Source organism: Corvus hawaiiensis, chromosome 8 (genome assembly GCF_020740725.1).
Source record: "Corvus hawaiiensis isolate bCorHaw1 chromosome 8, bCorHaw1.pri.cur, whole genome shotgun sequence".
NCBI classification, from domain to species: domain Eukaryota; kingdom Metazoa; phylum Chordata; class Aves; order Passeriformes; family Corvidae; genus Corvus; species Corvus hawaiiensis.
Window position 1 is genome coordinate 30,223,140 of NC_063220.1, and position 13,520 is coordinate 30,236,659.

The following is a 13,520-nucleotide window of genomic DNA, read 5'->3' on the forward strand; positions in this document are numbered from 1 at the left end:
TCCAAGGTAGACACAGATGGATAAATCTATCGCTGTGCTCTCTGTCAGGATATGAAAGGGAGACTTTAGAAAGAGCCCAGAGCTCCCCTGCAGTCAGAAAGAAAGATTGAGTAGAATTTTGAAATGTCTGGCTATTGAGCAACAAAAATGCCATCTGCTCATGAGAAATTTTAATTCCCCTGAACATCCTTGTTTGAAGCACAGAGGGAGAAAAGCAGCAGTCAGTGACCAGCTCAGATGCCTGTGTTGACCAGGACAGTAAGATGCACATAAGGGGTATTCCAGTAGCATTTCAGATGACAAAGAACAGCCTGGGCATCAAATGTCTCAAATGTCCACCTAAAATTAAGCAAAAATAGCAACCTTCTCATTAAAGTATATTTATCTAGATGTGGATATTCACATGAGTACTCGCTTTCAGATAAACATGAATATCTCAGCCTGATGACCAGGCAATAAAGAGCTAATATAATTTGGCCAATTTAAAATTGAACTGGGAGAGACTGCGGCTAACAAAATAAACAACATATAAGTAATTAGCTTTCTCAAAATGAAAGTTTACCACCCTCTCAAGTGTTGTCAGAGTGCTGCTTTCAATTCAGTATTAGCATTGTGAAGCAGAGAAAATTGTGTTACTGGTACATGTGTGACTTTAGCTCAATTAATATGAAAGTATTTGTAGACTGACACAAGAAGTCAATTTTTAAAGAAAAAACACAAAAAAATAAACATAAAGATTTATAATTTGGTCATTTCCAAGTATTCCTAGCATACCTGGAAACTTGCAACCACATCTGCTGTGGTCACTGCTGCATCTCTAATGCAGTGTGTAGATAAAGTTAATTTTAAACTGGTCAACACAACCGCAGTCACTTCTTTCTTTGCTGTAGTGGGGCCAGAGCTCAGCATGGGCTGCTTTCCTCAGTATTTAATCAGCTCCTAACTTGATATTTATAACTTATGTGGGCCTCTACAGCTGCACTAATCCTAAACTGCCCTTTTCCTTTCATTTCACAGCAGTTCCAGTTACCAGATAGCAGCAGACAAGTGGACACGTAGAACAGAAACCTTTAGAACAAAAATCTCATGTAAATCAAGTCATGGATGCACTCTACAAATATATAATAAGAAAAATGCCTTGCTGCTTTCAAGGTGTATTTTAAAATGAAGCTTGTTTTGTCATCAATCTGAGCAAACTCATTGGAAAAAGACTGAAATGGACAAATGAATCTAATTCAAAGAGGGAAAATGAAGTATTAAGAAGATCATATTTCCTTGGTGACCCCTTCATAATATTTTCATTAACTTGCCTCACACCTTTCAGTTCCACTGAAAGGGGATGGGAGACTAAACAAGTTGTCCATCGCATATTAAATTGCAGGACAAGGGTACCTCCTCTCCTCCTGGAGCATGTGTGCTTAGAGGACCCATAAATTCGATGCACCTCTGGCTCATGCAGCCTTTCCTTGACCTCATCTCAGCCCTGGCAGGAGCGAGGTGCAAACTTACCCCTTCCCTGGCAGCCCAAAAATATCCACCAGTATGACTGCAAAACCACCCTGTGTTTTCCCTAGAGCTCCATGCCACCTGAGGCTGGGTGCTTTGGGTGGATATTATCCAGGAGCCCACCCACTGCGTTCCTGCACCATCTGCTTTCCCAGCAGAGCCACGTTACACTTTTACAAGCCTGGTAAAGTCTTCCTAGGTGCTCAGATATGACCAGACTGAGGCCTGAAAATATTCTCAAAAAACATTGCATCAAGTTTTCCCATTTACCATTTTAATTATATACAGCTTATTTAAAACTCTGTTACCACCTTTCAGGGCAGTCCTTGCTCATCTGAACAAATCCTTTAAAATAAAACTCACAAGAAAAACTGGAAACCGTGATGCAGACCATTCCCACAGGGTGCTATGGACTATGAAGGGACACAGTTGTTTGAACAGCTGAGAAAAATTGAAGTACTTTTTATACAAAGTTGTAATTTTGAAAAAAGTAGCAAACTTTCTGCAGCAAAGAATTAAAAAGAAATACAATATACAGAATTCAAAACACAACTGGGGGAGAGAAGGGCATTCTGGCTACTGCTCTGAAAACCTCTGTCAATTTAATTCTCTTCAGGACAGATGGTGAAGGAGTCACTGATTTGATTTTTTAAGGGCGGAGCTTTAAAAAAGCAATATTTTGGCACATTGAGGATTTTATTGGAAAGATTTAGCCGTGAGAAAACATCTGCAGCACGCAGTTTTAATAAGATTCTGTGTCACTAAATTACGTTTTTAACCTGCAAATGGTAAAGGATGAAAGCTGACAGTTGTAAGGGCTTAAAATCTGAGAAAGAGTTTTAGTTATTTTGTGAAGAAAGAATACGTAGTCATAAGCCAGCAAAAATAAACCTAGGATCTGAATTTCAGTGAGGATATTTTCTTTTCTGTAACCAGTTTATTACAGTCTCTAGAACAAACAAGTCAAAAGCATAAGCAGCAAACTTTTCAGAGCTTTCTCTGAAGACACCTTAGGTTTTTCACGCTGAATCTAAACCCCAACAGGATTGTAATCATGTGTTTTCTGCTTCATAGAACTGCCAAGATAAAAAATACAAAATGCATTTGTTCATTTGTGCTCACAAAAGAAAAATTATTCACTTATCAGTCTTAAGGAGATAAAAATATTTCTCAAAATCGTAAAACGAGTTAGATATCACAATTGATTTTAAACATCTTAGGAGCATGATTGGATGTTTGCCTGCATTGAACATTATCAGCTGTCTTTTCCTCTTAATATTTAAAGTCTCCCACTTGCAGGCTACTAGAGTTAGTGTTTTGCAGAGAAAGAGTCAAAAGAAGTAGAAATAATAGCATAGAAAATAGAAATAGCAAATAACAGCCATTTTTTGCCAGCCAACAGAAACATGAGAGGTGACATGCAAAATTAGCCAGTATGAAGTAGCTCAGCATGAATTTTCCAATAACTCAGGAATATCCTATTTGTCTGGAAAACTACTGGACTTCAAACCTAGGAAGAAAAATGCCATTGCTGACATACCAATTTCATCATATTACACTAAAACCAAAACAGAAATTCAGAAAGTTCACTTTTATGGCAGCTATAGTGTGAAGTAGTAGGAAGACCACCATTTTGGGGGTGTTTTTAAAAAGATGTTATTCCTTACGAAGCCCTGGTTATAGGACATGGAAGGCAAATAATCTTTGTTTTTGAGAGATACTCTAGTTTCATTACAACCCTGTATTACTTGGAAAAAAATTATATGCAACATATATGACAAAAAAATGCCAAAGCTTTGGGAAGCCCTGAATGAAAATGGAACATTCTTTGGGAAACGTGGCAGCAAATGAGTGTCAGTGTTTCATACAGAAATCATCAGAGTATCAGGGAAAATAACAAGCACTCGTGGAAAAAAATGAGAACCTAAACTACTAAATTGCTGATGGACCAAGATACATCACCCACCCTCCACACACAAAGCATTCTGAGCCAGGTGTGACCACTGAATGCTTTGGTGCCCCTCCTGCCCTGGACACAAGGTCTGAACCCCTTTCAGGTCCAGGGCCCTGAACACACCACCCCCACACCCAGAGCCTTCATCAGCCACAGCTGCCCTGCCGGGGATGTGTCTGCCTTGCCCACCAGCAGCCCAGGTGCCACTTTGGAGCCTGCAGTCCATGTTTGCTTCCTCAGTGGCAATGTGCCTCAAGGAAAAACCACAGAGCACTAACATTTTCAGAATCCAAGCAGTAAACAAAATTGCCCTTCTAAACCAAAACCAAATCTTCCTCCTGTTGCCAACAAACTGGAAAGGGTATTTTTAGTGTATACTTGTCCACCATTACAGGTCTGTGCTGGTGTGACTTTACACGACAACCAGCTCCAACTGGAGTGGCACAGGCAGGACTCAGATGTTGGATGGTATCTAAGGGAGCAGTTTCTAGTGAATTGATGATATTGGCAATATGTGAGAAAGGTTTCACAGCTGTTTCTCAGAATTATAGACTACATAAAATGCAAAACGCATTTGACCATAAATATTAAAACAACACTTAAAATATTTCATGCACAAGTCATATTGAAAGAAAAAATTCCTTCTTCCTCACCAGGAGTCTGGGCTTTTACTAATGCTTTCCCTTATTCCATCCAGGCATAAGCCTGTGGTATGTGAGGAAAGGTTATTGAGACTTTTACTTAGTAACAAAAATTTTCTGAGCCTTCTCTGCAGAGTAAATGCTTTGCCTTCAAACCAGCTGAGTGGTAAAGCAAAATTGCTTTTTGCAAAAATTTGCAAAAATTGCCCTGTTAATTAGAAAGGGCCTCTATAGCATTCCCCACTGGTCATACCAAAACCTTATAGACTTCATCCCTTTAATTACCCCCAAAAATATTTTATCACATATTCACAGTATTGTGTACCATGAAAAGCAATGCTAAATATTATTTTTGTTGGCCACCAAAATTATTTCATTACTTCATAAAGAGCCAAAAACTTAATTGAGTTAGTTCATTCAAGTTAACCATACCTGAATCTTCAGATCACAAGAAAGCCAAAGCAAAACAGACAGCATTTCCAACCAGTATGCTGGAGATACAGGGACATTGAAATATTAGAGCAAATTATTAATTATTTAATAAAATATAAGGCAAAATCAGAGGCTTTGCATATTGCTAGTGTTGTAAAAGTGCCTTCAGACTCTAGATTCAGAATATTTCATGAAACTTGGCAATTCATTTATTGGCCTAATAATTCCCTCTTCAGCAATCTGAGAGAAATAACAGAACCACCTTTCTGGCCATGTCCATCCTCTCTGGAAATATTTTGCAATTTTTTGCAATAAATAACTGGCATTCTCATCCTCCTGTGCAGAGAGGCTTTTGTGCCATTACTCTCAATTACTAATTTACTCTGAAATAATTAAATGGAATTAAACAGCTAGATGGCTTGTGGTATCAAAGAAATCATCAAGGAGGATCAGGGAACTTCTTTCCCATCCCACTGAATTTCTATTCTCAGTAATAAAGCATGCTCTGATCCAGAGTTACATCACAGACCAGCAGTCATGGAAAATATCATTACCACTGTTTTTATGATGATTCATATCTCTAATTTTCAAATTCTCTTGACAGTCCTCCTGTGCCACAAACAGCATTAATGTCACGCTAGAAGAGAACCACAGATCTTAAGTGCCATTTCTGAGAAAGGAGTTTGTAAAATCGTTATCTGTTATTTCCCAGGCTAGGCCATTTTAAAAGATGTATCTGCAGGAGAGCAGCAAAGTCAATGGACAACACAGCTCTTCAATACTGCTTACAATAATATATCCCACGAAGAGCAAAATAAAAACCTATTTGACCATAAAAACAAAAACAAACCCAAAACCTAAAATATTCCATATGACAGCTCTCATTTGAGGAAACAATCTTTGCATTCCATCTTTCCCATGCAGTCTGAGTCATGAAAAATGCTAAATGCTAAATTTAGGGTAGAAAGCTAAAATGAATTCAAGTAGTTGAAGAGTTCTTCTTTTTAACTTTGTTTCAGCAGCAAATAAAATCAGCTTTGAGACGCTTTCTTTCATCCCCTCTGTGTGTGAAGAACGATTTGCTCATTAACTCCCTCTGAAGCTGAGGAACAGCTCCAAAAGCGGAGCCCAGTACCAGGCTGCATTCCCACAGCTGCTTACGCTGGCACAATGTGCCTCCATTAACATCAGAGTGACCCCGTTCCCTGGAGCCAAGGGCAGCTCCACACACAGCCCATAGCAATGGCACATGCAGGAAGAGATGGCTTCTTGTATATTTTGCGTCTGCTTTAATTACTCTGTCACTACAGCACATAACAGCAGCACACTTCATAAAGCACTGACAAATTTTATAGTAATTGAAAATCCCAATTAGCAATTCTCCCACCATGGGCAGATTTTGTTTGAATCAGCAGCAGTAAAAGAAAGAAAAATTTAGAAGAAAAAAAGGCTCAAAGGTATTTGAAGTTCCAGAGGAATCCAAGTCTGTAATTTAGGGTGTATTTAACACGTGTTTGAAATATATTCTCCTCAACAAGGTCTCCGACTTGGAAATGTGCTTCTTGACCCCGTTTCTCTGGATTTTTTTCCCTCATTGACATAACTGGCTTATGGTTTCTCTGGAGGAGAATTTTATCCCATAGGAACTATGAAGAGCTAAGAGCAAATGCAACTTTATCTTAGCAGGTTGCATGCCATCATAAAATATTTCTGAACAGAAATACGATCAGCAGCTACACTTGGCAAAAGTAAAACTCAAATGAGAGTTGACAACTAACTCCAGTTAGGAAAACCCCTGGGTTTATACTGATGTCACATGATGTTAAAAAATGCACAAAAAGTTCACAGGGACTGTGAGCTGGTCTTGAAACCATGAGAACAAGGCGCCAGAGCAACAGAGCAATGAAGAGCCCCCAGGCACAGAGTACTGGAAATCTTTATTTCATTGACAATTGATTCAAGCCAAAACTCTAATAGAGCATAAGGTTAAATAATAACTTCGTGGGAGCAGATAGGATGAAAATATGATCTCAAGTTACCCTAGACATTTATAAAGCTAAAAATTACACTCCTGGGGAAATTTGTATATGCAAATGATAGTATTATGAACTGGACCCAGACCACTGCATACACATTGTGAATTTTGTTGTGTAAGCGTGAGTGACCATTTCTGGATTCTGAGAATCCCATTTCTGTATCATTATTTGGTAGCTTTTTGTATAAAAGGCAGTGCTTGCATCCAGAAATGAGTGATTCCTGGCATCCTTTCTGCAGAATGGGAAGGAAACCAAACAGCTCAGTGGTTGATTGCTTCTTGCACACTGGGTGAAAGAACACTGCCTGAGGGACAGCCACACTACAGAATGCTTCCCTGTGGTGCTTTATACACCTTTCACCCCTGAAGTATCTACTGCCCAAGTCAAGATACATCACCAGCTGGATCAGAAATGCAGCCCTGTTATTCCGGAGCAGTTTAGGCAGGTGCACAGCTATGCCAGCAATGAAACCTTGCTGTTTGATAGGAGAGACAGACTCTAAGTACAAAGCAAAGCAAGCCCAACCGCAGACACAGGAGAAATTATGAATCTTCTAGCTCAAAATAGTCCCTGGTGTAAACTGGACTGACTTCTCTTTTTATATAGACTACCCAAAGATCTTAAGTTACATAAGTTCTATTTTCATAAGAAATCAATAAGAAAACAGGTTCTGTAATTCTATTTCTTCAGTTCCAGCCACACAGCTGAAATGACTCAGGATGTTCAAAGCAGTTTCAGCTCTCAGGAATATATTTTAGTGCCTGCCTTGTTCAATTTACCATGGCACTGCTCTACTGAGATACAGACACCTGCTTTACTGCTAGGAGAGAAACAAACTGCTTGACAGCAATTAAGGTAAAACTTTGCTCTGGCATAAAGTCTGGAAAACTGCTATTTCCTCAGTCTGTCATGCTCCCTGAAGAAAGGGTGAGATGTTAGCAAATGTTAATGTTTGCTGTTAAGGGAAAATGGGGGAAATTCAGAGAACTGTACTTGCAGATTAAAATATGGTAACCTAAAATTTCTGCAGGGTTTTACTCTCAAACTCTCAAAGCTGGAAAAAAATTCCACTGAGCTACAATTTACAATGATTGCCAGCAACACTTTGCAAGGATTTTGCACATGTCACTTGCTACTGGATGGAAACTATTCTCTTTGGTTGAAAAATACTCAAAAGTTCTTTCCTTTCTAATATTTATTTTCTAATTTCTATCCTAACATGAAAGTTAGAAATGAAACCTTGACCTTTGGCACAATGCCTGCTTAGAAAGTGTAGTTCCATAGTTTCAGTCTGCATCCCCATTGAAACCACTTGAAAAATTCCCTGTATCAGTACCCAGCAGAGCTGAGTTGGCTCTGGACAGTGGATCACATTCCCTGTAATCATTCATGGGCTCTATCAGAGGAGATGTGACTGTGTCTGCTTAGCCTGGATCTATCCCTCCATGCCCACAGGCAGTGCCCAAAATGACTGCACTCGCTTTCTCCTGACCAGCCTGATTGCATAAACAGAAAGAAATCCTGTTACAAACATTACTGTGGGAAAAACAAAACCACCACACAACAAATACAAACAAACAAAGTCCCAAAACTTCAAAAGGTCAATGTAAGCAGTGGAGTAGCAGTGGCAGTGATAGAAGCAGGTCATCCTAAATGGATGTGAGGGAGCCAACAGAGTGTTATCACACCCCATTACACATCACTCTGCAGTGCTGGCACACCATGGGGAAGGAATATTAAGCCGATTTAGTCAAGCTAGTGCAAAATAATGTGGATGTATTGCCCTTTAATCAGGTTTACTTTAGTTAAATTCATATCAAGCAGAAAAAAAGTCAAATAACCTACTCTTAAAACCAAAGGAAAGAAAGCTCCACATAGAATTTTACATCAGTTCAACCAGCACCAAGGTAATCCCGTGGACATGACTATGCATGTGGACAAACATACAAAACAGTGAATTTCTCTAAAATTCTCACCTAGAAAATTTAAAAAGTGGTTTTGGGAGACTAAAGCAAAGCCGAGAGCTTTTACTGATTAATAAGTCTTCCCCACTGACCTCACTACCAAGAAAAATCTGAAAACCAGATTTTTAATTTACTATATTTTGTGAGAAGATCAAAAAAATTAGAAAAACCAAAATAAACCAAGCAAAACCCTAAAAGTAATCCCATTGTAGGGAGGCATTAGTATCTCAAGCTTACTGTGTAACCACAGATTTCCAAACCTTGGTCAACTCTTCTGAATCGAGGAAAAATTAAAAAGCTGTTTAAAATACAAAGCGTGAACAGACGAAATATCAGATCAGAGGAAAAACTACCCTGAAAAGCTTTATCACACACTTGCCATTGCTTGTCATTTTTACCATGTTTGGTCTTCACTACAAATTACCATTGTGCCTCTGCATATTTTATGAAAAGAGTATCTGGAGAGCAAAGGAGGAGAAGTGAAACATCAGCCTTGTGATCCCTTCCTTCAAAACACACTTCATCCATTTCAGACTTGTCTTGTGGACCTGCTAGTTTGTTAATCCCTAGGCACTTTCTGACAAAACATCCTTGATAGATGTGACAAGGTATGTCAGCTTTGTATCACAAATATTTTATATTCTAAGGCCTCTGGTTACTCTGCACTTCTCTTTCCAAAAGGCAGCAGGATTGTACTGGCATTGGAACAGGCAGGACAAAAGACCAGTTTCCCATAACAACAACAGTGCTATTTGTGCCTGCTGGATTCAGCAGCATTTAGCAGAGTGCACAGCCAGCCTGGTGACACTGTCCTGGTTACAGAGACACAGGGTGTACCTCCAGTTACTCTCAAATTTAGCCAGCAGAGCAGGTAAATCTAATTAGATTTAATAATTAGCTTTTACACTGAAACAATAAAAACCAAAGCCCAACAGGATGGATCTGCCTTAATTATTTTTTTCCAAAAGAAAAATATCCTGCAACATTTTGAGATTCCTGTATATGTTAATAGTCTGTCCCCCAAGACAAGCACTTTTATTTGCCCTTAATAACTGACTTAATGTAGGGATTAAAACTGCCTGCTAAGCACACAGATAGACGTGTATCAAACACACTTCTGTATGTCAGATTCCTAAGATAAGAGATTTGTATATGCCATGAACTTAAGCCTCTATGAAACAAAGCAGAAAATCAGTTGACAGGGATCTTGTGGTATCACTCTGATTTGCTTTAAAAGGGTGTAACACTAAATGAAAAACAACAATCGTTACACAAAATTAAAGTCACAGAAGTCCGTAACTTGCTAGCCTAAACTGTGAGTTGTCCTCACTTTTTCATGATAAAAGGAATTTGATAAATGTTAATTTACTGGGACAAGTTTCAGTTCTGGAATACAAGAGCACATGAAGTAACTGAAAAAGGGAAGCATCATCCCATTTGCTCTGAAACTGCTGTATTATAAAAGCAGCAGCACAAATGCATTTCAAACAACAAAGAACATATTCCACGTCAGGGACGTGAAAGAAGGTGCATGGTAATTAGCCTTGCTCTCAGTTCAGAACTAGCCATCAATTTGGGAAAGGTAAAGTAGACTTCCTGTCCTTTCCCAATCATGTACTCTTGAGAGCATCATTCTTTACTTATGTATTTACTGAGAAACTGGGCAGCAATTCCTTGTGCTTAGACTTAAGGAAAAGGTAATTTTATGGCAACCAAACACCAACATTTTGCTTTAGAACCAGGAGGCTTCACAATACACCCAGCAGCTTCTTGATTGCAATACTTATTCCCATCACAGCAGACTGAGGCTACAGCTCTCTCTCCTACACATTTATTCCATGGGTTTTGGTCTTTGTGCAGTACACACCTTTCGGGGAGCAGACTGTCACATCTAAAAGCTGTTCTCAGAAGTGACCTTGGCATTGGATAATACTTTTAGACCAGCAGTGGGATCTCAAGGCAAATAATGCCCCTGCTTGCTGGAGGTGAGCTCACTTCATTCAAGGGCTCCCTTCTCTGCTCAGACAAGACACTACCTCAAACTAAATGGCCAAGTGATTGGTTCATCCTATTTTGCTAGAAACAAATTACTGTGCATTTTCACTTCAGCAGAGTGACAGTAACAAATGATTGGGGATACAGCTTTATTGACTGGCCTAAGGGTTTGCCGAGTGAGTATTTACCAAGGGCATTTACTTAGTTTTGTTGAAATGAATACAAACAAGTCAGGAAGTTCACATCAGCAATTAGCCCACTTGACAGTACTTCTTAAACAAATAAAAAAGCATTGCTTTCAAGAATGGCATATTCAAGTTGAGTTCCAGGAAAAAAAGCGCCTTTTGCTGACCTTCACCAGATCTTGGTTGTAAAAGAATGCACACCAGTGAACATGAAGTTCTCTGAGAAATGTGAATCTGGATGTCTCAAGAATACAGAACTTAGGGTCCTGCACAAATTTCAGTTAGGGAGACAAAATCATAGTGCACAAATTTACCAAAAAGTATTTGAGAATTAAATGATTTTTTAAAATCCAAAATAGGGCACAAACTCAAGACAGAAAATTTGGCTTTAATTCTACTCTGTATCCAAAGGGATTTGATCTTAAATCCCTGAGAAGAATGCCCTAGGTCCACTAGAGTTGAAGCTGAGTGTTCACTGTCTCCCTGATGGTATACTCCAGCATTTATCAAAAACATTTACACACACAGTTTTGGTTTGTTTTTTTCTCCTTTCACTGCAGCTACTGAAATTCAGTTGTCTATAACCCAGATGGACATCCAAAGCATTACGTATCAACAGTGCATGGCAGGAAGAACTGAAATTCAGTGTGACCAGAAAAAAACAATTGCCAGTAGTTTGACTGTGATCAAAAAATGTAGAAATAAAACACCCAGAATTTCTATTATCTACTGAACCTGACCGCATGTCCCAGATCCAGCAGTGAGTAAGGAGCCTGTGCAGGTCCTCCACCAGTCCTAAACCATCACTGTGATTTAGAAGATGCTCCCTCACAGAACAGATGATTGTTTCAACGGGGCTTGGTGATTTCTATAGTGATAGAGGCTTGACTTTGAGAGGTACTGTCTGCTGGCAAATGGAAACAGTATTTTTCTAAAGTATCTTTTAAAATCTTCTCTCTTGACTTTTGACTTACAAATGATGTGTTACGCTCCCTTGTTGCTCTGCTAGTATTTGATTAGCTTCTGGGAAATGCCAGCCTGTTTCTGCTTCAATAGCTTTGTCTAAAACCTTGAATTATCTTTCCTAGTTCTCTCAAAAAGCTATTTCCTACCTAATGTGGTTTATTAATCTGCTGCATTACTGGCAAAGCAAACAGAATATTAAGTGGGATACTTCAGCAGCGTCTGGCAGTGCAAAATATTTGGGAAATACTTGAAGTTGTTCTGAACCATGACATTGTTCCTCAGCTGTTTTACTGTAGAATTCAATAAACTTGGTCTCACAACATCTCAATATCTTAAAGACTGGAATGTGTACCATGATTTTCCAGTGGCTATTAGCTTAGTCCACGTATTTTTAGTCCAAAATGCAAATGGGGTGGAAGATATTACTGTGGTTCTAGAATTTTATGAGTAAAAATATTCCTCATAAGAAATTGTTTTGCTAAGCTATGGCCTTGTGGTAAATCAGACAAGTGTGCTGGAGAAATGATGCAAGGAAATCTAGTCTTGGGGCATAACATAATGCTGTTTGCTTAGAGAAATGCCAGTCTCATAAAAGCCAAGTCTTTCGGACAGAAACACAGCAAAGGATTTCAATTATTGTTATATTTACTGATTGTAAATCTGCCAACTGGTGCAACTCCACACGAGTTAAATGGTTTCTGACACCAGGCAGTTCCTCCTGGCCCCTCAGGTCATACCAACGCATGACCCACGATATAGGGATTTACAAGCAAAATAAAACTTTAGAGGAATACTGAGGAAAAACCCACACAAACCACCCACCCAGGAGTCAACAATACATTTGTTTGGGAGTTAGCTGGTGACAATGGCCTGCATTTATCTGTCTACAGCTGATACACATCAGCATTAAGACTTTGAGAAGTTTCACTCTTTAGGTTATTCCTCCAGCAAATCTCCAACAAACCAACTGTCATTACATTAGAGTAGTATAGGACACAAATTTCTCTTGAGATATCAAAAGTTTCCGTGAAGCAGTTGAATAAGGGATGTTTTCATCCTACCTTAGCAATGTGAGTCTGTCTCTTTCTGCATCCTCTTTGTTGCTTGCCTGTGGAGAGAAGAAACAGAATGTACAAGGCTGAATTGCAATTCCAGACCAGTTTGATCACTGCTCACTTGTGCTTTCTGGGCTATTTTTGGGAGGATAAACAGCACTTCTGGCTCTTCTAAGCATTTGCAATGTTCTTGTAGTCAAGACCTCAGCATAGCCCTGGTGAGGGAGCTACAAATGCTAACAAAATTCGAACAGAAAACACACCAGAGGTCAGTCCCAAAGTTCTGATGTCATCCTGGGACACAGGTCATTGCAAAAGGACAAATGGTCTTGCAGGGTCAAAGGTCACTGAAAGGTCATGATGAGCTCAAAATGTTGCCAAAAGGTCACAGGTCTTCCAGAGCTCAAAGGTCACCCATGTGGTCAGAGGTAACAGAAAAGGTCAAGCGGTCACTCAAAGGCATCCAAAGGCTCAGAGGTCATCAAAAATGTCATGTATTCCATGTATTAAATTCCCTTCTGTGCAGGGCACCCACAGTTTTACACAATATAAGAGCTGCGATAACCCTGTAATTGGTAAATATTATGAGAAATGGAAGATACAAATACAAAACAGCAGGAGTTCGTAGTTGAATACAGGAGACATTTACAAGAAACACCAAAGTAGCCAAATGGGAAGGATTTTAAAAGTCTCTCCCCAAACCAGCTGGAGCTTTTGCCATTTAAAATTGAACTACGTTTTACCTTTGAAAGACCTCAGTGGTGCTATTTTAAATTTTAGAGATAA

At 39.2% G+C, this 13,520-nt stretch overlaps 1 protein-coding gene across 9 annotated transcripts in view; it reads right to left on the reverse strand.

Annotated features, from left to right (window-relative positions):
- Window positions 1-13,520, reverse strand: part of FAM13C (family with sequence similarity 13 member C) — a 115,588-nt gene that overhangs the window by 71,657 nt on the left and 30,411 nt on the right. For all 9 annotated transcript variants that reach the window (XM_048310511.1, XM_048310510.1, XM_048310515.1 and 6 more), the window contains exon 6: window positions 12,741-12,787. In XM_048310511.1, coding sequence (XP_048166468.1) covers window positions 12,741-12,787 — 47 coding nt within the window. The remainder of the gene's footprint in view (window positions 1-12,740; window positions 12,788-13,520) is intronic.